The sequence below is a fragment of the Alnus glutinosa genome, chromosome 4, assembly GCF_958979055.1.
Source record: "Alnus glutinosa chromosome 4, dhAlnGlut1.1, whole genome shotgun sequence".
NCBI lineage: Eukaryota > Viridiplantae > Streptophyta > Magnoliopsida > Fagales > Betulaceae > Alnus > Alnus glutinosa.
Window position 1 is genome coordinate 29,877,759 of NC_084889.1, and position 25,078 is coordinate 29,902,836.

At 37.5% G+C, this 25,078-nt stretch overlaps 2 protein-coding genes across 2 annotated transcripts; one reads left to right on the forward strand and one right to left on the reverse strand.

Moving 5' to 3' along the window:
• The first annotated feature begins 12,853 nt into the window (after positions 1–12,853).
• Positions 12,854–17,340, forward strand: LOC133866461 (uncharacterized). Its single transcript, XM_062302996.1, has 6 exons — positions 12,854–13,275; positions 13,383–13,704; positions 13,805–13,939; positions 14,260–14,342; positions 16,852–16,957; positions 17,055–17,340. The coding sequence occupies exons 1-6, from the start codon at positions 13,004–13,006 to the stop codon at positions 17,148–17,150; spliced, it is 1,014 nt and encodes a 337-aa protein (XP_062158980.1). The 5' UTR covers positions 12,854–13,003; the 3' UTR covers positions 17,151–17,340.
• A 2,942-nt stretch (positions 17,341–20,282) lies between these two features.
• LOC133867174 (NAC domain-containing protein 54) lies at positions 20,283–23,893 on the reverse strand. The gene is made up of 3 exons (XM_062303871.1): positions 23,708–23,893; positions 23,275–23,552; positions 20,283–20,888 (listed from the first exon to the last, which is right to left on the reverse strand). The coding sequence occupies exons 1-3, from the start codon at positions 23,862–23,864 to the stop codon at positions 20,598–20,600; spliced, it is 726 nt and encodes a 241-aa protein (XP_062159855.1). The 5' UTR covers positions 23,865–23,893; the 3' UTR covers positions 20,283–20,597.
• Between the last annotated feature and the right edge of the window lie 1,185 nt (positions 23,894–25,078).

A 25,078-nucleotide genomic window follows, 5' to 3' on the forward strand; every position in this document is an offset into this window, starting at 1 on the left:
CATGGCATAAGATGAAATGGCTGAAGCAGTAGCTTTGATGAGAACTGTACGGCCAGGCTGAGAAAGAGTCTTGGCTCTCCAACCCTCAATTTTATGCAATACCTTATCCAAAATTGGTTGAAAAGCCCGCTTCTTTGAGTTCCCAATAAAAAACGGAAGGCCGAGATAAGAAGCAGATAATGATGTATCTTGGTAAGGAATAATACCTTTAATGCTTCGGATCGTTGAGGCCAAGGTATTTTTAGTGAAGAGAATGGATGATTTAGCCTCGTTTACCTGTTGTCCAGACCAAGCACAATAGGAATCTAAACAAGATTTGATAGTATGAGCCTCGATAGAAGTAGATTTGGCAAAAATGACGAGGTCGTCAACAAATAAAGAATGAGTTATAGGGGGACAATGCTTCCCTATTTTCATCCCTTTAAGAAGACCAATAGACTCCTGATAATGAATCAAACAAGAAAGAACTTCTGTACCGATGATGAATAGAAAAGGGGATAAAGGATCCCCTTGCCGAAGACCTCGGGAAGGGGAAAACATCCCAAATGGAGAGCCATTAATCATAATAGAAAAGGAAGTGGTAGATATACAAATGCGAATCCACGAAATATAGGTAGGATGAAAACCTAGTTTACCTAGGATGGATAAAAGGAAGTCCCATTCCATTTGATCAAATGCCTTTTCCATGTCTACTTTAACAGCCATAAGGCCCCCCCGACCTTGTTTAGACTTAAGAGTATGCAACAATTCTTGTGCCAAAATGGAGCTATCTTGAATAGTCTGTGATGGAACAAAGGCAGATTATTGTGGAGAGATGAACAGGTGAAGGATACCTTTTAAGCGGTTGGCCAAAATCTTCGAAATAAGTTTGTAGACAAGGTTGCACAAACTGATAGGTTGAAAATGATTTACCATGAAAGGTCCCAGACGCTTCGGGATAAGAGTAATAAAAGTATGATTTTGCTCTCGCAAAAGGTGATGTCCCTTAAAAAAATCTCATACACAATTGAGGACCACTTCTTTGACAGTACTCCAATATGTCTGGAAAAAGAGGCCCGTAAAACCATCAGGCCCAAGGGCTTTGGTAACACCAATACTAAAGAGGGCCTCATAAATTTCCTGTTCCGAAGGAATAGCACAAAGATCTTGATTTACCTCATCTGATATCAATGGCTCAAATAAATGGAGGAAATCTAGAGTCTCAGATGTCCTAGAAGTGGGGAAAAGATGAGCAAAATGAAGCCAAAAAGCATTACCAATAAGTTGACAGTCAGAAATCCAAGATCCCGAAGGCAACTTCAGAAAATCAATAGCATTTCGGTGCCTTTTAATCAAAGTTGACATATGAAAATATTTCGTATTTAAATCTTTTTGCAAGTTAGCCAAGTTTCACGAGATTTGAATTTCCATAAGATTTCTTCTTGCTGATAAAGGGAATCCAATTCAACCCTGATATCAATTTCATGCCTATGAAGATCTGAATTTGACAAAGATTGCTGAATAGCATCTAAAATCTGAGATAGAGAAGTTTTATTTTATTTTATTTCTGAATATTCCCAAAAGAAAGACGATTCCAAATCTTTAAAGTATGCTTGGCAGACTTTAATTTCTTTAGCAAAATAAAACCAGGAGATCCAGTAACACAATAGGCCCATGCAGCTACAATAACTGAAAGGCAATCCGGGTGCTTTATCCAGAATTCCTCAAACTTGAAAGGTTTTGGAATAGAAAGTTGTGATACCACGGTATCGAGGATAAGTGGATTATGGTCTGAACTATCATCTGGAAGGTGACGCAGTGAAAAGGACGGAAATAAAGAAATCCAAGAGGTGGATGCAATCCCTCGATCCAGACGCTGTTTAATACGATGACAACCAGCCCTATGATTTGACCATGTGAAAGGATTTCCAGAGAAACCAAAATCAACCATTCCTTGAGTATTCATGAAATCCCTAAAAAAATCTCTAGAAGAACAAGCAAACGAAAGGCCACCTGATTTCTCAAATTGGTCTAAAATCATATTAAAATCACCTAAAAACAACCAGGCATCCGAATAATTTGCACCAATATCCAGAAGATTATCCCAAAATTGTGCTCGACGTTGGTGATAGGGGGAACCATACACACAAGACAGCATCCAGGGGAGTGAACATGATCAGAATAACACCAAGTAGTTATAGTATTTACATTAGTAACAAAACATTCCAATTCTACACCATTACACCATGCCAACAAAAGACCCCCTTTAGTACCAGTAGGGGGAGGAAAAAAATCCTCCCCCTTAAAAGTCTCGGTGGATGCTGTATCCTCCTGATTGGATGCATTTGCGGACTGGCTCTGTTGAGGCAAAGCTGAACCTCTAATAGATCGATAATGTTAGAGAATCCTCCCTTCCAGCTCACGGCAATGATGACACAGCCATTGATCACATTGATCACATTCCTAATGCAGCTACAACCTTTCCTAATACAGCTCCTGACTCCACATTTAGACAAGATATCGCATATCATGCCTCTCATTATGGACTCACAGCCAATGCAGTAGTCCATAATAGGAAACCAAATCATCCACAAGGCAAGCCACCCGTCACCAGATTATGCACATCAGTAGCAAGGAAAGTAGACCAAAGATCTCCACATATCAAGCCACGTGATAAGCGTTGAATGTTACACATTCAAGCCCCTTAACCTATATATGTTAATTCCTTAGCATTGTTATTTGCTTGATTTTGTGTTGTTTTATTGTTTTCAGGTTTTAAATAAAGATGCAATTAATTCCATTAATTTTGGGCTTAAAGCACACTTTGAGAAGACCTAGAAGATATGTTTAAACTTAACCAATCATAATAGAATACCTATGTGATGTGGTTAAGTTTAATCAAATCAAAGGAATGACTAAATCGGAATTTCTCTAATAAGAGTCAAAATCGGATTGGGTTCAAATTTGGATTCTGCACATGTCTCAGTGTTTTAATCATAACTTTTGCATCAGATATTGGATTGTGATGAAATTAGTGGCGTTGGAAAGCTAACAAAAAATCCAACAAATATATCAGAAATATCTTTTCCCAAATTCGGACGTTTACTATATCAAAATCGCCTTGCAATAAAAGACCGTAATCCTGGCCGAATTTGGAATCCTTTTCCTACTTGGATTAAAGTTTCAATCTCCTACTTGGACAAGAAGACTCAAGAGACGATTTTTCTGGAATTTCAAGGGCTTGTAGGACTTGTGTGCTCCCTATAAATAGACCCCTAAGCTTCAAGAGAATGTGTGCTTGGTGCTTGGTGCTTGGTGGTTGGGCTTATGCTTAATTAGATTTAGACAGAAATTCTTCTTGGAGGCCTGACAAGTTGAAGAGGAAAAGAACATGGCAGGAGGCCATCCCAGCACTACGATGAGCGGCTAAATTTCTAATAGGGTGTTGATGTAGCCCTTTCCAAGTAACAATGGTTTAATTGTATTTTAGTTTGGGATTTTCTCTATGCATGATGGTTGTATAACTGTGAGAATTGATTTTAATGTTTATATTCAATCATTATGAATTTCTTATCTTGTCTTAGAAAGTCTTTTATATTGATTGAACTCAATCCTTCATATTTTCTGTGATTATGTGAATGATTGTTATACAACGGTTTTAATTGATATATGATCAAGAGGATTAGATAGACCATGCCTAGGAAAGACGGATTGTACTACACCCTAGTTTAGTGTAATTTAGGTAGACAGTCCATGCTAACCGAAGATGGGTTATACTATTCCATTGATTATGTGTATCCTATTAAAGACGTAGCTAGTCCATGCCTAGGGAAGACGGGTCGTACCGCATCTTAGTGGTTAGGTGGACGGTCCATACCAACCGAAGATGGATTATACTTATTCTTTAGAGGTAATTTCTTGACTACTCGAGTGAGACGAGCTTTGTATCATGCATAGTATGAATTTTCCTTATTAATTTATGATTGACCATTATTATGCGGTGAGTGGTAAAATCAATCCCCTATTCTTAATCTCATCCCTACTATCTTTACTTTTATGTCTTTTACTTTTATGTATTTCTTTTTATAAAACAAAAAACCAAATCAAACATCTCTTTAATTAAGTTATATTTAATCTCGAAAAACTTGATAGTAATACCCCTGCAGTCCTTGAGGTTCGACACCCTCTCTATAGCCTTATCCTACAAGGATTCGTCCTATTGCGAGTGGTTATTTATTATTGATATATTTTGGTAAACAAAAGACCACATCACCACGGTTCCCTCCAAAGTCAGCCTTATAAAGAATTGCATTTATACTCATTCCTTGTGTACATTTTTACCTTCTGCTTTTACTTCAACATTTTGTGTATATAATGCCCTGAGGCATTCACTTGTAATCATTAAGCAATACAAGAAATATTTCAATATCTTTCATGGTATCAGAGCATTAGGCAAACGCCACATCTCAAAATTCTCTCTTTCCTGCTTCTTCTTTCAATTTCTTATGGCTTCCTCCGATATTCCTGCTTCATCCTCACCTTCACCAACCATATCACCTGTCCTGCCCAACTACACTTAAATGTCTGGAGTGAAATTAGAAGGCCCCAACAGCTACCTAAAATGGCTGTCCATTTTTCTGCCTGTCTTACGCAGCAATGAACTGCTAGGCATCATCGATGGGACTGAACCTTGTCCCCCAAAGTATCTAACCAATGCACAAGGTCAAGATACTCCTAATCCAGAATACTCTATCTGGATCAAGAAAGACCAGCACTTATTAAGCTGGATCAATGCATCTCTCTCAGAAAAAGTCCTATCAACTGTTTATGGACTAAATACCTCTAGGCAGGTATGGACTGCATTGGCCAACAGATTTGCCAGTCAGTCTCGCACTCATGTTTCCAACATCAAGCAGCAGTTACAGAACCTGCGTCAAGGTTCCAAATCATGTTCAGATTATCTGCAATTTGCCAAAAACATGGCTGACCAACTTGCAGTCATTGGCAAACCACTGGATGATGAAGATCTTATATCTTCTATCACCAATGGTCTCAATCCAAATTTTATTCACTTTGTGACTAATCTTGCCTTTGCAACTAGGGACAAAGTCCTAAGTTTTGATGATTTTCAGGATATGTTGCTGAATCACGAAATGCTACTCAACAATCATCAAGTTGTTGTTCCTGATGCCTCCACCTTTGCTTTATTTGCTCACAAGACAGGTCCTCGCAATTTCAAAAAAGGACCATACCAGTCCAATAGCAAACAACAGTCACATCACAACCAATATGCCAAGCCAAATGGCTTTCCTGCATTCAGATCACAGCAAGGAAATCACTCATCTGGTGCTCCCAAATATAGCAATTCAGGATTTCCCAACAACAAGACAAGTCAGCACTCTTCTCCCAACAATTCATCCAACTCAAATCGTGCTCCTTGCCAGATTTGTGGAAAATCAAGCCACCAAGCTTTAGATTGCTTCCATAGGATGAACTACTCATATCAAGGCAGACATCCTCCACTTCAATTGGCAGCCATGGCAGCTCAAACAAATGCCCTTTATGATGAAGAACAAGAGTGGCTTGCTGATAGTGGTGCAAATGCACACATCACCAACAATCTGGAAAATCTCTCAGATTAGCAGCCTTTTGAAGGAAATGAAATGGTTGCTGTAGGCAATGGAGCTGGCCTCAAGATTGACAATGCTGGTTCAACTCTTATCCCTATTCCAAACTCATCTTCTGAACTTCATCTTAAAAATGTTCTTCACTGTCCAGATGCCTCTGCTAACCTCTTATCTATTCAAAAATTTTGTTTAGATAATCATTGTTATTTTAAACTCACATCATCTCATTTTTTTGTGAAGGACATTCTCACCAAGGCAATCCTCTTGGCAGGCAAGTGTGAAAATGGGCTCTATCCTTTGCGATTTAAAGGGAACTCACACAAATCCAGTCGTGCATTTGTAGCTTTGTTAGGAATAAAGACCTTAGCCTTGATTTGGCATTTTAGACTAGGTCACCCAGCAAATGATGTTGTTTCTCGCATTGTTAAAGCTTTCAAGCTTCCTGTCTCATCTTTTAATTCAAATAAAATTGGCTTGTGTGATTCCTGTCAAATGAGAAAAAGTAAGAAACTGTCATTCTCCTCCTCAAATCGTCAAACTTCTCTCCCATTACATTTAATTCACACAGATATATGGACTTCACCTATCACATCTAACAGTGGATTTAAATACTATGTTATCTTTGTAGATGATCACTCAAGATACACTTGGCTCTACCCTCTTCACACAAAATTTGCTGTTTATGAATGCTTTATCAAATTTAAAATTCTTGTTGAGAAGCAATTCTCCTCCTCCATCAAACAACTTCAATAAGATGGAGGGGGTGAATACACATCATTGCATTTTCAATCTTTCCTTACCAAAAATGGTATTGTCCACAGAAAATCATGTCCCTATACTTCTCAACAGAATGGCCTAGCCGAAAGGAAACTCAGGCACATTCTGGAAACAGGTTTGACTCTCCTAGCTCATTCTCACCTTTCTAATATTTATTGGGTTGATGCATTCCTCACAGCCACTCACCTCATAAACAGGCTGCCTACACCAATTCTGGACAATCTTTCCCCTTATCTCAAGCTTTATCACAAAGAACCTGATTATCAATCCCTCAAGGTCTTTGGTTGCAAATGTTTTCCACTCTTACGTCCCTTTGGCCTACACAAACTCCAATATCGTTCCAAACCCTGCATCTTCCTCGGTTATAGCTATGCTGGATACAAGTGCTTAGACCCTATTACTAACAAAGTTTACTTGTCACGACATGTGGTTTTTAATGAGCAGAACTTTCCAGCCAAGGATCAAGCCTCATCTCACTTGCCCTCCAAGATCAGTGCAATTGGTGACTTGCCCTTTACTCTCCCAGTAAGTTTACTTCCTTCTCCATCACCTTTCATGTCTAATTCTAATTCTGGCAACTCAGTTTCTGTTCCTAGCAGTAACTCTCCCGTACTGCATCTTGAACCTGAATCCACTTCCAGTGCTGAACCTGCATCATCTTCTGATGTTGAACCCCTCTCTCATCCCATCAACCTTCAATTGAAGTGTCCAATATACAGCCTACTACCTTACCTTCCATGCCTTCAAGTTCTACCTCTGAAAGACCACCAGGAACCACTACTTCTACACCTTCATCTCAGCATCCTATGACTACTCGGTCAAAAACCAAGCCTATAAAACCACCAAATATCCTCCTCAAATGTTCCACATTACCAACACTGAGTCTGAACCATCTTGCTATCGAAAGGCAGCCTCTGATCCTAGGTGGGTTCAAGCCATGACAGAAGAATTCCAAGCTCATGATTAATGCCACTTACACACTTTGTCCTCGTCCTCCTCATCAAAACATCATCAGCAATAAGTGGGTTTATAGAATTGAACAGAAAGCCGATGGATCAATTGAGAGGTTTAAGGCCAGGTTGGTTGCTAAGGGGTTTGAACAAAAAGATGGCATCGACTACACTGAAACATTTAGTCCAGTCATCAAACCAGCTACAATTCGTGTCATCCTCTCCTTAGCTGTTCAGTTTGATTGGACTATAAGGCAATTGGACATTTCCAACGCCTTTCTTCATGGTCACCTACTCGAAGATGTTTTCATGGAGCAACCGAGAGGGTTCACTGACCCTGCTCATCCAGATTTTGTTTGCAAGCTCCAAAAGGCCCTCTATGGCCTCAAATAGGCTCCTAGAGCCTGGTTCAATCGCCTTTCATCCTTCCTACTGGATATTGGCTTCACTGCTTCTCTCTTGGATTCCTCCTTATTTACTTTACATCTGAAATCTACTCATATCTTCATGTTGGTTTATGTAGACGATATCATCATCGCAGGGACTGATGCCAAGTTAATCCAATCAATCATTGCTCAATTATAGCAAGAATTTCCATTGAAAGACCTCGGGCTTCTTCATTTCTTTTTGGGCATTCAAGTCTCTCACACTGATCAAGGGCTGCACCTATGTCAAGCCAAATATATCTCTGATTTACTTCATCGCACCAATATGCAGGATGCTAAACCAGCCAAGTCACCCTCCCCATCTGGCTTGAAAATCTCCAAATATGATGGTGATCCACTGCCGGACCCTACAGAATATAGGCAGGTTGTTGGTGCTCTTCAATATTGCACCTTAACACGTCCTGAAATTTCATTCTCAGTCAACCAGCTCTGCCAACACATGCATGCACCATCCACTACTCATTGGTCTGCTGTGAAGAGAGTCTTACGATACCTCAAAGCCTCTGCTAATCACGGACTCCTGTACTCCAAAGGTTCTCTCCATCTCACTGCCTACTGTGATAGTGATTGGGCTGGAAGCATTGATGATAGACGTTCCACAATTGGATTTGCTATCTTTCTTGGCCCTAATCTGATCTCATGGTGTGCTAAAAAGCAACCCGTTGTCTCTCGAAGTAGCACTGAAGCTGAGTACAGATCCCTTGCCATCACCACTACTGAAGTCTACTGGTTAAGAATGCTCTTCTGTGACATTCAGTTTGCTCTCTCTCAAGCTCCCATCATTTGGTGTGACAATGTCAGTGCCTTGGCATTAGCTTCCAATCCTGTCTACCATGCTCGCACCAAACACATAGAAATTGACTATCACTTTGTGCGGGAAAAGGTTATCAATCGTGACATTATGCTTAAATTCATTTCCACTCATGACCAACTTGCTGATGCCTTTACCAAAGGATTATCCTCTGCCAGGTTTTTACTTCTTCGTTCCAAGCTCATGGTGGTCTCCTCCCCCATTAGCTTGAGGGGGGCTGTTAGAGAATCCTCCCTTCCAGCTCACGGCAATGATGACACAGCCATTGATCACATTGATCACATTCCTAATGCAGCTACAACCTTTCCTAATACAGCTCCTGACTCCACATTTAGACAAGATATCGCATATCATGCCTCTCATTATGGACTCACAGCCAATGCAGCAGTCCATAATAGGAAACCAAATCATCCACAAGGCAAGCCACCCGTCACCAGATTATGCACATCAGTAGCAAGGAAAGTAGACCAAAGATCTCCACATATCAAGCCACGGTTCCCTCCAAAGTCAGCCTTATAAAGAATTGCATTTATACTCATTCCTTGTGTACATTTTTACCTTTTGCTTTTACTTCAACATTTTGTGTATATAATGCCCTGAGGCATTCACTTGTAATCATTAAGCAATACAAGAAATATTTCAATATCTTTCAGATAATACTTCCAGATGGGGGATAAAGTAGCCTCCATGTCAATAACCATAGCAGAGGGGGCATCATCATAAGGAGAATGAATGAGCCCAATATAAGGTTCGGTGGACAAACCTTTAGGATATGACAGAGAAGGCTGTAAGATATCCGGTGGTTTAGCCGCAATAGCAAGAGGTCCTGGAGGAGACAAGGCCGAATATGGAGCTGCAAACTTCAAAGAAGTAAGTGAGAGAGCTGCCTGTTCCATGAGATGAATATTACTTTGGATAGTCGGACCTCGTTTGATTTTCTTTAACACGGCCAAAGGAACTTCATCAAATTCATCATCCTCCCTCCGTGGCCTTTTCTTGGAGGCAAGTGACACAGAAACCGGTTTCGGAGAAACGGTTGTAGAGCTGGATAAAGAGTGGTTGGAGGAGCGGGTATTGTAAGGATGGAAGCGAGTAAGCTTTGGTGTCACTGGGGACTTGCGGCTGATGACCTTTCCCTTTGTCTTTAGCCGACCATCTTGAGGAAGATCCAGAAGTCTTCAACGTGTCCATAGTAGATTCACGCATTTGCCTAGGCAAAGGAGCAACCACTTGAGTATCATGAAGACGAAAGTCAGACGGCATCCCCTGGGGTGACGACACGTGGCTTGCAAAATCCAACGACTGGAAATGAGGAACAAGTTGCAACTGGGCGGACTCAGTGCCATGGAAACTGTTGGAATTGACCTTGGTGCGAGATTGAGCCGGGCCATCCGAAGAAATTCCAGAATCAGAATCATCCCTATTTCCAGAAATAACCATGCGGGAGTTTGGGCCAGATGGAGCCTGAAGAGGAATACTATATTGAACCAAAGGAAAACACAAATCCGGGCGATGAGGACAACCAAGCTTTTTGTGACCTATCTACCCACATTTGGTACAATAATCCCCCAGACGTTCGTAACGAAAACTGATCCAAAGATCGTTTTTCCCTGAGCGAGGTAAATGAAAACCAGGTTTCAAAGGCTGAGAAGTATCTATATTCACCTGTATCCTGAGATATTGCCGACATACCAAGCCAGAGGTATCAAGATTTTCAACTGCCAAAATATCACCCAAGGCTTTCCCTATAGTAATGGCATTTTTGATAGCAATATTATGACGAGGAAGCCCATGAATTTGAACCTAAAAGGGATAGTGAGTGAGCTCAATTTCAGCAATGGTCAGCTCCGGTGACCATAATTTAAGTAAAAGCAGGGAACCCCGGATATTCCATGGACCCTGGCTAAGGACAGAATCCACAGGTGCCAGGTCCGAAACACCCAATACAAATTTGTTTTGCGCTAAAGTTTCAACAGCAATAGGAACTGCAAAAACTCCAAGAAACTGCCAACACATGCCCAAACATGGATGGCACGAGCCTTAGCGACTTAGGAGGTCCCCTAAGGCCCTAATTAATAATTATATAATAAACATATGTTTTTTTCTAAAAAAAAAAAATAAGGCTCAAAAAAATATTTTAAGACTATAATATGGTAAAAAATTAATAAAATAATCTTTAATTAAGGCACTCACTTAATAATTGTACAATAAATGTTATTTTCAAAACAAATTATAAGACTCTAATATGGTAAAAATTTAATAAATAATTTCTAATTAAGGCCCTCAATCATGGTAAAAAGTAATTACAAATTGAAAGTCTCAAAAAACATCCATAAATTCTTAGTAAGTTTCACTTATTTACTCTTTTTAAAAGTTCTATTTTAACATTTATGAAATTAGTTCAATGTGCATAAGTTTTTCTCTAACGTTTATTTGAATTGAATGTTTAGAAAAATATGAAAAGTTTTCAAAGTGCATAAATTCTCATTGTTTGCATTGTGCATAATAGATAGAATTACACCTTTGGTGAGTCTTCAATATCCAATAATTTTTTCCCGCATTATGTTCTATTACAAATCAATCGTTATATAACTTATTTCCATTTTTCTCTTTATTTTTCTTTAAATCTTCTTATTTCATGTCTTTAAATTAAGTGATAAGTCATTCTATATCTAATAAGTTACAAAATTTTAAAAAAGAATTAAAAATACATTTTACAAATACAAGAAAGTGCTCTAATTGACATATTAAATAAAAATATTAAATAAAATAAATTTAATTAATATTTAAATATAAAAAAAAAATGGTCTCACTTAAACTTGTCGTCTTAGGCTTCAAAATTTATCGGGATGGCCCAGTGCCTAACAACCTGAGTATTAATAAGGGATCCGGCTTCCATGCGGTAGTTTAAACTACCACATGGGTTCTGTAGTGGAAAACGGTACTGTTTTCCACTTAAAAAAATTTTGCAAAACTTAAACTTAATAATAAAAAATTTATTAAAATTTAAAAATTATAAAAATAATAATAATTAAAAACCTGAAAAAAAAAAAAAAAAAAAAAAAGGGTGGTCGGCGTTGCCCAATGGGGTGTTCGGCCACCTCATTTTTTGGCCAAGGGGGTGGCTCCAGGCCGATCTGGGGTGGACGAACCACCCCAATCCCAAAAGGCTAAAAAACAAAACAAAAAAACAAAATAAAAACGTTAGGGCTTTGGGAGGTGGCCAGACCACACCCAAAGGCCTTGAGCCACCCCCAGATCGGCCGTATGGGGTGGTTGAAACCACCCCCCAGTCCCAAAAGGCCAAAAAACAAAACAAAAAAACAAAACAAAAACGTTAGGGCTTTGGGAGGTGGCCAGACCACCCCCAAAGGCCTTGAGCCACCCCCAGATCGGCCGTATGGGGTGGTTGAAACCACCCCCAAGCCTTTAGGGGTGGCCGGACCACCCCCAAAGCCGACTGGGGTGGACGATCCACCCCAGATTGGCCAAGGAGGTGGCCGAGCCACCCCCCAAACCCCTAACGTTTTGTTTTTGTTTTTGTTTTTTTGGCCTTTTGGGGGTGGCCGGACCACCCCCAAAGCCAACTGGGGTGGTTCGGGTGGCCGGTCACCCCCTTGGGCAACGCCGGCCACCCTTTTTTTTTTTTTTAGGCTTTTATATTTTATATTTTTGATTTTTAATTATTATTATTTTTATAATTTTTAAGTTTTAATAAATTTTTTATTATTAAGTTTAAGTTTTACAAATTTTTTTAAATGAAAAACAGTACAACACCCTACCGTATAGAAGCCGGATCCTTAATAAGTTTGAGTGACAGAACCTTACCAATCAAAGCAAATGCCTCTCTAGTTGGTGGTGGTTCCTCCAAAACTATCAGAACTGAAAAATCAAACTTTAGGGCCTCCGTCTCTGAAATCAAAGATTTGAGATCTGAAGAGGAAATCACAGCAGACGTAACCAACTGGAAACGAATACTAAGTAGAAGACGAGTCTTCAGTTGTCTTTCCAAAGAGGAGAGAGGGGATAACGTGTTCTATTTGGATAAGAATGTTTTAGACATTATTAGTTCGCAACTTCACATAAAAGTCTAACTACAAGTTCACGTGAAAGTCTGAAACAACAGGGATTCAACATCTAAACCAACTCGTACTTCTCATTATGTAGCACTTATCCAACTAGTTCTAAATTTTAAAGAATTGATTAATAATAATATTGGAATAAAAATGTAATTTCTAGTATTTATTCTGTTCGAATAACGTTGGATTTTAATCCTACCAACAATATCCATCCAAAATTACCCATAATCCATAGCCCTTTGTTTCTCTTTCAAATCTGCTCAGAAAAATAAAATAAAATAACTCTCTAGAACGTAGCCAAACGGCATCACCGGCCGTGCCAGCAACGTCCGGGATGGGCTTGGCCAACACGATGAAGTCCGTGAAGAAAACCCAAAAGGCGTCGGCAATACTATACCACTACCCGTGCCCCGACGGAGCTTTCGCGGCTTTGGCCGCTCACCTCTACTTCTCCGCCGCCTCTCTCCCCGCCCTCTTCTTTCCCAACACCGTCTACAGTCCCATCACAGCGCAACAGCTTCCTCTCAGCGAAATTGGCGATCTTTACCTCCTTGATTTCATGGGGTCCCCAGGTTTCGTCCAGGAGATCTCTTCCAGAGTCGACAGGTCTGGGTTGTTTTTTTTTTTTTTTTTTTTTTTTGGCTTTGTTCTTTGTTTTTGTTTCTTTTTTGTTCGGTTCCTGTGTGTGAGCATGTGTGCGTGCGGTTCTTCAGAGTGGTCGTTTTGGACCATCACAAGACTGCGCTTGAGAAGCTATCCGAGACTGCGGCAGGTGAGAATGTGATGAAGGTGATAGACATGGAGAGGAGTGGGGCCACCATTGCTTTTGATTATTTCAAGGAAAAGCTTAAGTTTGATCCTAATCAGACGGCGGTGGAGGTGGGTGAATTTGACCGACTTGGACCACTGTTTAAGTACGTTGAAGATGGAGATCTGTGGAGATGGAGGCTTCCCAATAGCAAAGCTTTTAATAGCGGGTTGAAAGATTCAGGCATTGAGTTTGACGTGCGGTTGAACCCCTCCTTGTTTCAACAGGTGATTAATTTGTTGGGTTTGATGATTTTCATTCCAATGGTGTTGTTTTTTTTTTTGTACATTTACTGATAAGGAATAGTGTAAATCTTCAAACTGGTAGTTGCTTTCGTTGGATGTGGAGTCTCTGATTAGCCAAGGCAAGCTGAGTCTGTTACACAAGCAGAAGTTAATAGATGAATGTCTCAGCCAGTCGTATGAAGTTGCACTTGGTGGTGGAGTTTTTGGACATTGCTTGGTATTCTCTCTCTCTCTCTCTCTCTCTCTCTCTCTCTCTCTGGTTTCTAACACCTCCATAAAGCTCTGTGCTTTTCATAATTTCCACTTTCTGTTATGGGATTTGTCTACTATGGCTATTGATGTATAAACAGATCTTCTAATAAGTAAAATATATAGATTTCATGATTCCTAACGCTCACTCTTATTTTTTCACACAATGAGTTTCTTTTTTTTTTTGGGGGGGGGGGGGGGGGGGGTTATGAAGGCTTTATTTGTATGCTTACTTATTAAAGATAAATAAATGAATACAAATCCCTAATTTCGTACTCTAATTTGTAGGCTGCTGATGCAGATTCCATTTCCGAGTTGAGGAGTGAATTGGGACACCAATTAGCTAGAAAAAGTAGCAATTTGAAGTTGAGGTTTGTGGCATTTTATTTCCTATTGTGATTTTGGGATAATTTTCTTAGTTCATTTTTTATTCTGTTCTCTTAAATTATTTCTCCTTCGTTTCTAGTTTTTCTGCAAATACTTGAGAAAATGCTCCATGTTAACTCTTTTCCGTTTCAGTGCATCTATCATCTTAATGCTGATGAAAAAGAATATTAGGACTCCCTTTCATTTGAACCTAGCATTGATATATCAATAGACTAGTAGCATGAATGAAGAAACTTGGTGACTCAAATGAAATGGATACTTCCAAATGGATTCATATATTTGTTTGTCATGTGGTTCTCCTTAAATTTTTTTCTTGAGTTTATGAATTTCTAGAAGGGCAGCAAGTTAGCACTCGATATTTAGCCTTTCGCAGTCAACTTCTTGTGTTTGTAATTATGCATGTGCACAGAATATGGTGTGTAGAAAATTGTTTTTTTTTTTGTAAGTAATGTAGAAAATTGTTAGTGGATCATGTTTACTAATTCAATTCTGGTGGACTTCCTCTCTTTTTTTTCTGGTAACTAAGGTAGAAAACATACAAGCAACAGAAAAATGATACCCTTAGCAGAAAGGGTATATGATATTAAACCACTTATATATAGCACGGATAAAGGGACATGACTACTCATGTACACTTGCAGCCTGAAAAATACATACTAAAAAGCCTCTATTTTTTGCAGCTTCCCACATAACTCTGTGCTGAAATAGTGCGCCTATTTTTTGTCCTGGAAAAGGACCTCATAATGATAAAGGAAAAAATTCTTTCTTATATCTATACTGCTCCTTTCTTAAAATCCATCGATGTGTGCAAGATGGATGTCACAAAATGCATCTGGGTAAGGGGTCCTAAATATAGAAGGTCAAACATTGGAAGTTAGTACATGCTGAATTCAAGATGGGACAGTTGTCAAAGAAAGAACGCCATTTTAAATAATATTTAGCACTGTTTGGAAGTGGCATGACAAATATAGGTTGACTGGAAGCAACTCAATAACCTCTGTTATCTATCTTAAGGAGAAAGATTGACCTTTTTTGAAAGGTCTTTCACTAACTTGATGATCCATAATCAATTTTATCCATCACTGATTGCATCCAGATTCGAGGGTATCCAAAGGGATTTTCCTTGTTGAGAATGGTGGTATAAAACTGCGAACATTACTTGGTGATATAAAGCAAAAGAATTTCCACCTCTTTGACTAACGTAACAGCCAGTCACTGATTGCATGAAGATTCCAAACGATCTGTGCAATGTGCATGGTAGTTTGTGAATATTATCTTGCTTGTGAATCTGTGATTACTTGAAAGTTGATACCTTTAGAGAGGTTCAGAATTTAATTTGTGTTTGTGTTTTTGTATAAAATTTTCAAACTTCTGTTAATTCTTTTTCAAATTGGAATTATTGGCAGCCATATATCAATGCTTTAATTTTGTAGAAATTTTTAATTTCCAGTAAATAGATTTCAATTAAGATTTAGTTGAATAGAATTAAGAAAATAGATTTTAATTAAGGACCTAATGTGGGTTTCTTAGTCTTCTTGTTTCTGGCCTAATAATTTTATTTTCAAAGCTCATAAAAGCCAATGAGAACCTGATTTCACCCAGAAAGAGGTTAGAGGAACTCATTCTGAATCCATTAAATTGTCCTTGCAGATTGATGTGTTGGTCAACAGTCACTCCACTTCCCACTTCATTTAGATAGTGCCACTGATCAAATTTACTGCCCTTAAGATTGAAAATGAAGGTTACCTCAGCTACCGAGATCCATTGCATTATTTTGGACGTTTAGTTCCATAAACATGAAATTTCCTTGCTGGTCCCATTCCATTATCTTCATTTTTTCAAAGTACATCCATTTTGTTTTTGTTACTTTTTTCAGGCCATAGGCTCATTTCGCAACTCAAGTAGCGCATAAATACCATATCTTGCATGTGCTTACTTGAAAGTCGATGCTCTTGAATATATTCAGATGTTAATTTGTGTATTTTCTTGTGCGTGTAACTTTAGTTGTTGAACTTTTTGAACTCAAGTCCAGGATTCATTTATTTAGACTGGGAATAAGGTTGATGTCAAGAACTGCCTTAATCATGGAACCCATTGCAGGTCCCATCCCATCATCTGCATTTTTGGCATGTGCATCCGTGCTGTGTTTTTGCTACATTCTTGGGGCCATGGGCTTTCATGTCTGGTGACACAGAGGATTCTCTCTGACAACATAATTGTTTAGAAAATAATTTGATTTGGAGATTCTAATTACTCTCCGTTTCTATCATACTAATTTCTTTTTCATGTCCTGTCCTCTTTTTAGAATTCAACTCGAATATTGTCAACTTACATGTATGCAGATCTTTTTCATTTACTTCTCTGATTATAGATTTAAGTTTTCGCCTCTGGATGCATATATGTTATCTTCTGCATTCTTTCTTTTGTGGGTGTGAGAGATCAATCATCCTCTACATGCTTACTTATCCATTGTGCATTTTTACATTCTCTTAGGGGCATCGGAGCTGTTGTATACAGAGTCCCAGGGCTGGAAAATGACAGGTTGCTGAAAATAAGCCTTAGGAGTGTGGAAAATGAAGACACAACACCCATCTCAGAGGTTGTTTGTTTGTTTATATATTCTGCTAAATGAATGTTGTTTCCTTCCCTTAAATGCAGTTGAAAGAGCTAAATGTGCTTTTGCCATTTCTTCTCAGGAATTTGGAGGTGGTGGACATGCAAGTGCCGGTTCTTTCATGTTAAGCTCAGCAGAATGGGAGCAGTGGAAGGTTCACAAGAATGCTTTAATATAGGCAAAGCGAAATAGTCATTAAGGTGGCCCTCTGAAACGCATGGACCAACAAGTTTAAATCTCATACGTTAAGTGTTCTTCAATGTGTTTCTTTTTTGAGATTTCTCTTAGATTTTGCTGTAGTCTATGCTCATAATTTCTACTCTTCTTCTTTTAGATTTGGTTAACTTTTTAGATTTTACACGTGATTAGGAAGGTTGTCTCTTTTGTATACTTTTGGTTCTTGTATGCTTTTAGTGTACAAGAGCTTTGCCTTTTTATTTTAATATATTATTATTTATTAAAAAAAAATGATATGATATGAATTTATTTTTGTTACATTATGAGGGAGGGCTATCAGGTACGGAGCTAGAAGCTCTTATGGGCAAGGATCAGGGGCCAAAAAAAATTCTTGGTAAGAACCAGTACGATATTTTTTTTTATTTTTTTTTTACTTCATAATTTTTCTTTTCTTTTTTGGAATTGAGGCCCCACCGGCCCCTCCCCTAGTTCCGTCCCTGAGGGCTACAACCTGTAGGTTAGATTGGTTGGGCACTATCTAATTATTAGGCGATGACCGAGGCGGAACTAGAATTTGAAGCAAAGAGATAGCTAACTTTCCATATAGTAAAAAGTAAAAACTGTATCCGACCATTACTTATTAATATTGTCATATTACCTATTAATATTGTCTTTTGTTATATTCACATTTAACTTATGTGGTTGACCTATGGTAAAATGCGCACATTTTCATCTTGTTAGGCGCATGTTTGAGCCCATGCAATTTTGCAAGTAAAATTTACTAAATGTAAAGACCTCAAGAGTAAAAAATTCATCGGGTAAGACATTTCAAACCCTTTTTCCCAATTTCAGTTAAAAAAAGGTTTAACCAAGGAGCCACTTAAGAACGCATTCAATATTACAATCTAAAACAATTTATATCAAATGGGACCGGGGCTAGAGTATAAAAGTAATAATTTTTGTAAACATTTTTAAAAAGTTTTGGGTTGCTGAGGACTCTACAAGTAGCTCCAAACCTGGCGGTGATGTTCCACTTAGAATGTGAAACATAAATCAAAGTTAAAATTGTACTGAATTTTAATATATATTTTTCAAGTAAAAAAATATTATAAAACTCTAATCCAGCTCGATTGGTGGCTCGCTCAAACTTGGCTAGGCTCTTAACAAGTTGAATTCGAACAATCATTCAAAATTTTACTCGAGCCGAGTCCGAGCCCCTATTTTATGTATTTTAGCCGAATTCAGCAGCCCCAAGCTCGATTCGACTAGAATACAGCCCTACTTTTGTGACATTGATGAGAAAAAAGTAACTTTAATTAGTCCTCGTTTCTTTTGACGTAAATGAAAATGTTTTCAATAAATATTATCGGAAGTGAAAAATGTTTATGTTAAAACAATAAAAAGACCATAAAAAATTGGTAGACAATGATAGTGGGAATGAGGTGAAGAGGGTGGTCGTGGAGGTGTCTGCATAGAGCAGGGGGAGGGAGGTGGTGGCGGCAGCTTCTTTGATAGAAAAAACCCTACAAATTTTTTTCCAATATATTGTTGCACTAAAAATCTCTATATTATTATTTTAAAGAAAAACCCCTTAAAAGTTGGTGGAGAGTAATTGGGAGAGCGGAAGGGAGAGACTCGAGCATGTGATGACAGTCGGGAAGTAGGGAATGGGAGAGGAGGGTGTGGCATTAAGAGGGAGGCAGTGGCGGTGGCGGTGGCGGCACATAGGAGTTGGGAAAGGAAAGTGGTAATGACGGTAAGGAGGAGGTGGTCGAGTGGGACCTATCCACTACAAGCCGATAGATCGAGTCACGTAGGGACGGGACAGGACGGGATGACAGTACAAGTTCTTGAACAAACTTAGGAGGAGGGACGGAGGTGGTGGCGTAAGTGGAGGAGGAGAAGCTACATATGCTTTAGGAAAAGCTACGAGAACAAATTTCAACATTAAGGGTCGTTTGGATCTTGTGATTTTAAAATGTGTAATTTTTTTAAAATAGCAATTTTAAAACGTACAATTTGAAAACATGGTTTTTAAAAACGCAATTAAGGCTTGATAAAATTGTGATTTGGCCTTGACAATTACAGTTTAATCTCTTAAATTGTGTGTTTTTAAAAACACAGAATTTTCTACGCTTTCAAGCTACAATTTTTTTAAAATGCACCAAAAAAGGGTATATTTTTTGTGTTTTTGTTTAGAATTGCACTTTTTACCTGTGAAATCGCTAGGCCAACGAACTCTAAGCAAAGAACATAGTACCTTAAGAATGTATTGACCAAAATAAAAGGTTAAACTCAAGTTAAAGTCAAGAATATAGTACATTAGCACTTCGACGCTTTTTTTTGAGTTTAGGTTTATTGTTGGGCTCTCACCCCTCTTAATTTTCTTTGTAACTCTGCTTTTGTTTATATACATACATGTGTATATATATATATAGTTTAGGAGCATGAAGAAGAATTGATATGCATATATAGAGAAGTAATATAAATGAAATGCTAATTAAATAAATGGAGATTTAGTGATGCAATATTCAATACCGTGGAGGCAAAGGAACAGGAATTGAAGTCACCAATGGGGTTGGAGGATACCTAGGCTTACCGTTATAGGTCAGTTTGAACCTTGTCTCTATAATTTAATTCTTATTTTAATTAAATTTTCTATTTTAAAATATTTAAATATGTGATTAATTATTTAGGAGTTAGAAGGCTGCAAAGTGGCGTATAAATACATCCCCGTAACCTGCCCCATGCACTCGACCGTTTTGTTATGAGAGATAAAAGAAGCATAAAAGCTAATTATTAACATCTTACATTAGGTATGCGGAATGATTATTTTTTTAGAAAAAATGAACAATTTTTATTAAAAATGGAAGAAATGAACTAAAATATATAGTCTTGATGTTAGAGTATATGATGAAGATCTAAAACTTGGAATAGTCATTCTCACTGCCAATTAGGGAAGGACTATTCCAAAGTTATTTCATTTCATATTTTTTTTATTTTCAATAAAAATTATTAATTTTTTTAATGTAATAACCATTCTGTATACTAAACAGGTCTTTTCTTCGTATTGCCTCTGCTCGATTTCTCCATGTGTACGTGCATGTATAGGTAAGCTCTCAGAATCCAACAATAACAAAAACAATGATCTCAATTATTGTCCTTTTATTCCACAAGTAACATCCAAAACGCCTCCAAGAAGAGGTTAAAATATATATAAAAAAAAAAAAATTTAAAAAAATAAAAAATAAAATCCATAGAGTCATTGATGATATATAATATGACCCTACGTAGTGAAGCAACCCAACCAAACCATCATATCCAATTAAAGATAATTAATCTACAAATTACGAAAATTGATTTGCAAAAAGTGTCTTATTAATTATTATATAAAAAGATATATCCAGTTTATATGTTATTCGCCACCAATCGATCATGCTATTAATCTTTAGTTTGTGAATGCCATGCGGCCGGAGACTTCTTCACCACCACCACCACCACCCATGGCTGCGCTAGAAGAACACCATGCATCGTCTGTGATGAACTGCATCCATGAGTCATCTTTATCTTCCTCATCCATGCATGATGATGCCATGGTAACATCCGGTGACATGGTTTCATAATCATTGATTACACCTTGCGAGCCCTCCAGTAATGATATACTGCATTGCCCTTGCTCTTGATCAATTTCAGAGCAGATTCCATTTTTCTTGAACACACGACAAAGTGCATATGTATCCTGAGAGAGAGAGAGAGATCAGATGATAAAGATAAAGCTGGTTCATCAAACTGCAAATCGATCTTCTATATATATAATATCTCTCTGGATAGTTAAAGGCTGCATACAAGGCCAAATAAAGTTTAAAGCAGTCAATTATTGGGGCTCAAACTGATATATATGTTAGTTTTTCACCGGCAGGAATCAGCCGGCCGGCTGTACATAGTATAGACAATAAAGTTTCAGAAGATCTTCCATCTCTGCTTCTGTCAGTGGTTTCCTTGCTGTCTAACAATATTATAGGTGAAAGAAATATTTATGCTTTTGAATCACTCATCACATGTCTATTTAGTAAATTGCTATATATATATACACGACGTGGCATTGAAAATTAATTTAACTGTAACATTATCAAGTTGTATGACAGTCGTATAGTAGAATTGATAAGACTTGAAACATTTGCATGTCGTGAGTCACGTTATTAGGGAATGGATGGATAGCTAACTAGATTGATATGTGGCTTGTTTGGTTGTTTGGAATAAAGGAAAAAGTAGCCGACACCTTCTTAGGCATGAAAGTGACAGAGAGAAACGCTTTTTGAGTTGCATAAACAATAGCCATGGAATCTAGATTTGTAGATCAGAGAATGTTAAAAAGTTGGTAAAATTATTTAATAAAACGGTTTTAGCAGGGATTTGGGTCGTACTGGGATAACACTTTTGTCTCATTAGAGAGAAAGACAAAGTGGAGAAAACACTTTGACACTTAAGAGATCTAAGAACAGTGCAAGTAACGAATATGTCAGTCATTGTTTGATCATGTTAGATATAATAAACATATAAAAAGGCACGAGAGAGAGAGAGAGAGAGAGAGATCCTAACTTTGCATGCACGTCATGCATTTCCCACATTCCTACACACACCTCAATACCTCATGTTTGGGAGTGTATTTCAACAGTAGAATGGTGGCAATTGGTGAAGAAGCTAGCTAGCTTTAACTTAATTGCTTTCTGCCCTTCGGTGTAAAAGAGGTGGTGGAAAAAAAATAAAGCAAGGAAAATGCTTTTCTCATAATTGGGGGAATTAAGCATCGGCTTCATGAAGGAGAACCAAAGAAATCAAAAAATATCATGTAATTAATAAATTTAAGAAATGGTAATTATAGTAGTTGTTAATTAGGATTCATGTCTTTTGCCATTAAAAAGTACTTGCCAAAAAAAAAAAAAAGAGGGAGAGAGAGTCAGCTGAGTTAGATGAGGTTGGTTGGGGACTAATTCTAAAAGGAGTGCTCTTGACATCAGAATACTTACTTTTGCAAAATGGCTTCCTAAATGTAAGGCTTTTGGTGAAAATCCGTATGAATTATTCATTCATTAAAAAGTTCATCACTTATCGAGCTAATTTAGAGCCAAGAAGTACCATACAAGACAAAGAAATTTGATCAATTGGATTTCCCAATTAAATTGTTAAGTAATGAACAACACACTAACCCAACATTCTACCAAAAATAAATTAGAGGGAAACATCAAAATTGTTAAGGGTGATTTTTTCCATGAGGATCTGATTAGGAAATGGTAAATTAATTATTTTACCATTGTCATGAGAAATTAAATAAATTTTAGAGTTAATATTTGAAGTTAGGATTTCGTTTTTTATACCATGTCGTTAAATCAGCGCTTATTCTAAAAAATTAATCTTAATTATAAGAAATTGTAAATTTAATTTTTAAATTAATATTTTGACATTTCCACTATTGAAGAAGGCTGGGAAGGAATAAAAATTTCTACATCTAAAACATTAATGCATTTTGCTCTAGAGTATTATTGCATGCATATATGTGAATGTGTATGTGTATGTGTATGAGTGTGGGTCGGGGTTTAATTTTTCCTTTTCTCCTCTACGGATTCGTATTCACATATATATAAGAATTATAGAGGAATAACAATAATCTTGAATTACTTTTTGAAAAGATAGAAATAGATTTATTTGAAATAATTAATAAGAATATTACCATTAGAATACTCATGAAGAAAGAACCGCAATAGCTAGGGTTAATGGTATTTCATAACTAATCGAAAAATGAATATTTATTATTTGAACCATATCCTGACATAATTAAGAAGTCCAATGGGAGCAATACTTAGAAACCCCAATACATATTATTATTATAATAATAATAATAAAAAACCGATATTGAGATCAACTAAAACAATGATAATCAAAAGGAATTACTATATGGATGATCCAATACTGAATAAATAAGTATTTCCTCTAGATGGAAGGAATTTGCAGAACTTAATTAATATATCAGCTAGTGATGATGAAGATCAAAACCAAATATATAGGGAAACATGACAAACTTTTGTTGAAAGAATGTATGTATATGTAAGGCATGAACAAATTAGTACCTGAATTCCGGAGGTGTCCTCAAACTCTTTGTCGTCAAGGCGATATTCATGCATGACCCAATCGGTTCTAATCCCCTGAGGAGCTCGCCCTCTGTAGTAAACCAACGTCTTCTTCATTCCAATGGGTCGGCTCTGGCATGTAACCCTCCTGTCCTTTCCGGTAGACTTCCAATATCCGGCTCGAGTCGCTCTATTTGTTCTGAACCCATTTGGGTATTTTCGGTCCCGAGGTCCAAAGAAGTACCATTCTGGGTCTCTACTGGGCAAGAATGATTTTTCTGTACGACATATATTTATAATTTCACAGCAGAAGTTCAAAAAGAAGATCGAAGAAGAAATATCAAACTACATGCACTTGATCATTTTGTAAAATGAGTAAGGAAAATATATATTTGGTAAAATTAAAACAAGAAATATATATAACATCAAACACCTGCTAACTCCCAAGGTTCACATTTGTAGAGATCAACCTCAGGAATAATGTCGAGTTCGATCTCTTGGCCGTTGATTTTCCTCTTGAGATAATAATTGACAAGCTCTTCGTCTGTTGGGTGGAACCTAAAACCAGGAGGGAGTCCGACCGGTGCCATTTCTTCTGAGCTAGCTCCGATCCTCGTAAAAACTAATTTTTCTCATATAATGACTACCACCGGCATGATTTATATAGAAAAGGATTCAAAGTCCTTTGTCTTTGGCTCATTTTTCACTTTCTCTTTAACAGATTCTCAGACAAACGTTTCTTGCAAGCCCTTTCTAGTCTAAGTTATCTTCAACAACAAAATATGTGCACCACTAATCCTGCTTTGATCTACTCTTAATTAAATTGAGTACTGTCTTATTTTCATCAACAACATTTTGTAGGTCAATGTGATCGGGACTGGCCGGGTCCCATCACTATTAACATATATATAGGTACGGTTGTATATATATTATAATATATGTATGAAACAACCTAGGGTTTATTTTTGGACCTATTTGCTGCGAGAGATATCGATGATTCTTTACTTTGTATATCTATTTGTTTTATACAATTAATCTATCAATTAATCACAATGAACCACGTTATTAATTCTTTCTTGAAAAAGCATGAGATATATACGTCCAAGTTGATGCCTAGCTAGCTATATGTGTTCAATGAAGTGGCTAATTAAATGACACTTGAAATGTCTTAGAACATACTTGGCGATTTTATAACTTTAATTAATCATTATCATTATAAATTGTGAGGTATGTATATTTCAGTTATAGATGTGTGTGTAGCTTTCTAATACCTTCTCGATCTCTCAGCTCTTCCAAATATATATATATATATATATATATATATATGTGTGTGTGTGTGTGTGTGTGATACCTTCTCGATCTCTCAGCTCTTCCAAATATATGTGTGTGTGTGTATCTTTCCGCTCTTAGCCATGGAGGAAGAGCTTCCCTCCTCCGCACCACCCTCGCCCTTATAAACTTTTTCATGTCTCCATTTGGTTCCCCATTCTCTCTTTTCCTTTTAGTTTCAACATCTTTTTTTTTTTTTTTTTTTTTTAATTTTGGATCTTAGATCTACTGCAACCTTTTCACCCACAAAAGCCACAAGCCACTGCTCCACTGACGTCCTTCGTTACAGCGCTGTATCATGCCACTCGCCACTGCTGTCTTTTCTTTCTCTAGGTAGATCTGATAGATCTTTACCCATGCTCTTCCAGCTCTCTTCCGGTGAAGCCTTTGCTGCAAAAAAGTCAAGATCCATATCTAAACCTTAGGTAGGATATACTGAATTTGTTGTCATTTGTCTTACGGTCCAAGGTGTGAA